Source organism: Monoraphidium neglectum, assembly GCF_000611645.1.
Source record: "Monoraphidium neglectum strain SAG 48.87 unplaced genomic scaffold scaffold04880, whole genome shotgun sequence".
Taxonomy (NCBI): domain Eukaryota; kingdom Viridiplantae; phylum Chlorophyta; class Chlorophyceae; order Sphaeropleales; family Selenastraceae; genus Monoraphidium; species Monoraphidium neglectum.
The window spans coordinates 1-1578 of NW_014008750.1; the positions used below are offsets into that span (position 1 = coordinate 1).

The 1578-nt window shown below is 61.3% G+C and overlaps 1 protein-coding gene across 1 annotated transcript; it reads right to left on the reverse strand.

The window, feature by feature from the left end:
• Positions 1-220: 220 nt before the first annotated feature.
• On the reverse strand, positions 221-571 carry MNEG_14925 (hypothetical protein; the record flags this gene model as incomplete). The annotated part of the gene is made up of 1 exon (XM_014036604.1): positions 221-571. One exon carries the CDS (start codon positions 569-571, stop codon positions 221-223), a length of 351 nt encoding a protein of 116 aa, XP_013892058.1.
• Between the last annotated feature and the right edge of the window lie 1007 nt (positions 572-1578).

Below are 1578 nucleotides of genomic sequence, written 5' to 3' on the forward strand. Positions count from 1 at the left end.
GTGTACGGGACTGCGAGGGGCTGTGCGGCGTGCGAGGCTGCTGCGGTGCGGCGGCGGCAGGGGGCGCGGTTGCCAGGGGAGGAGAGAGCAGAGGGGAGCAGATGGCGCGTGCACGCGTGTGTGTTGGGGGTATCGAGAGCGACGCGCGGCGGCGGGCGACAGGCATATGCTGACTGGGCGACCAAAGCAGGCGGCACATGGGGAAGCATCATCACCCCCGCTACTGACCAATCAGGGGCAGCGTGAGGCGGCAGAGGTCCAAGAACCCGTCCGTGAGGATGCTGCCTTCCGCGCTCTTGACGCTGGGCAGCCGCTCCAGCGCAGCGCGGAAGAGGTTGCGCGCCGGCGCCACGTCTGCATTGTCATCAGGCAGCAGCGCGAGGCCTGCCGCCGCAGCGCACGTCATTCCACCGAGGCCGAAGTACTTTGGCAAGATGCCGTCGGCGTCCTCTATGACTAGCTGCAAGCTGCTGTAGTTTTGCCGCTTGCCAATGGACGCTCGGACCTTTTTTGCAATCTGAACCCCGGCAGTGATGAATCGCGGGGCGACCAGGAGCGGAAGTGTCAGCATGTTATTGAGCAAAATCACAATTGAAGATGGGTCCAGTCGGCTGGCCGTGAACTGAAACGCTCTCGGGAACAAGCTGTCGGGAGTCGGCAAACAGACAAGCAGGTCGCACGAAGGATACATTTATGGAGTGGACTTTGTGCCGCACATGTCCGGCCTGCAGCGACAAGTTTCATCGCTGTTCGCAGTCGAAGCTGTGTCATGACCACGTCACAAGCCCGGTCACGACGGATGAGCCAGCCAACAAGCGGTGCGCCTCGAGCCGCTGACGTTTTCCGCGCTAACGGGGCGAGGCGCCCAGCAAGCCTACTGGGCAATTCTGCTGTACTATCGCCACTTTGCTTTCTGCACAATGTCCAACTGGGCGGTTGAGCCGTCAGCTCCGAACCAATCAAGCAGCCCCCCAAACTTACACATGCACGCACACACGCACAAATGCAGTTTAAGGCGGGGGTCGCATTGCAACCTCGACACGTGCAGCACCCTGTCATAACTTTCAGTCGGTTTTTTTGACTGGAGATGCCAAGCGAGGGGGTTCCAAAGGCATGGCGCCAGCGCGCCTGCGGCAGCGCACCATCATGAGATGCGCATGGGTGGCTCCTTCGGGATGTCACAGTGAGTGAGGTACATGAACGGCAGGGGTCCCAAACAGAGGGGCGTCTCAAGGCCAGGCCTCAAGGCCTGATGAAGAGAAGAAATCAAGTAAGTAAAGCGAGTGCGAGCGGAACAACCGGGACGAGGTCGACTGGCGCGGTCCGAGCCCTGCACACGGAAGCGTGGGGGGGCGGGGGGCGCACACCACTTGTGCTTGCGTGCTTCACTGGAATTGCATGAGCTGCTGCACAGTCCCTTGTCATAAGGCCACCCTGAGGCGCAGTCAGGGCCTCCACCCTGACTGCACCTCCTCCACCAAAGACTGCAAACCATGACAGCCCTAAGGTCTTGGGAGCGAAGTCGCGCGGATGTGCATGCGATCGACGCGACAGGTAAGATACATGCGGCGGGGCGGG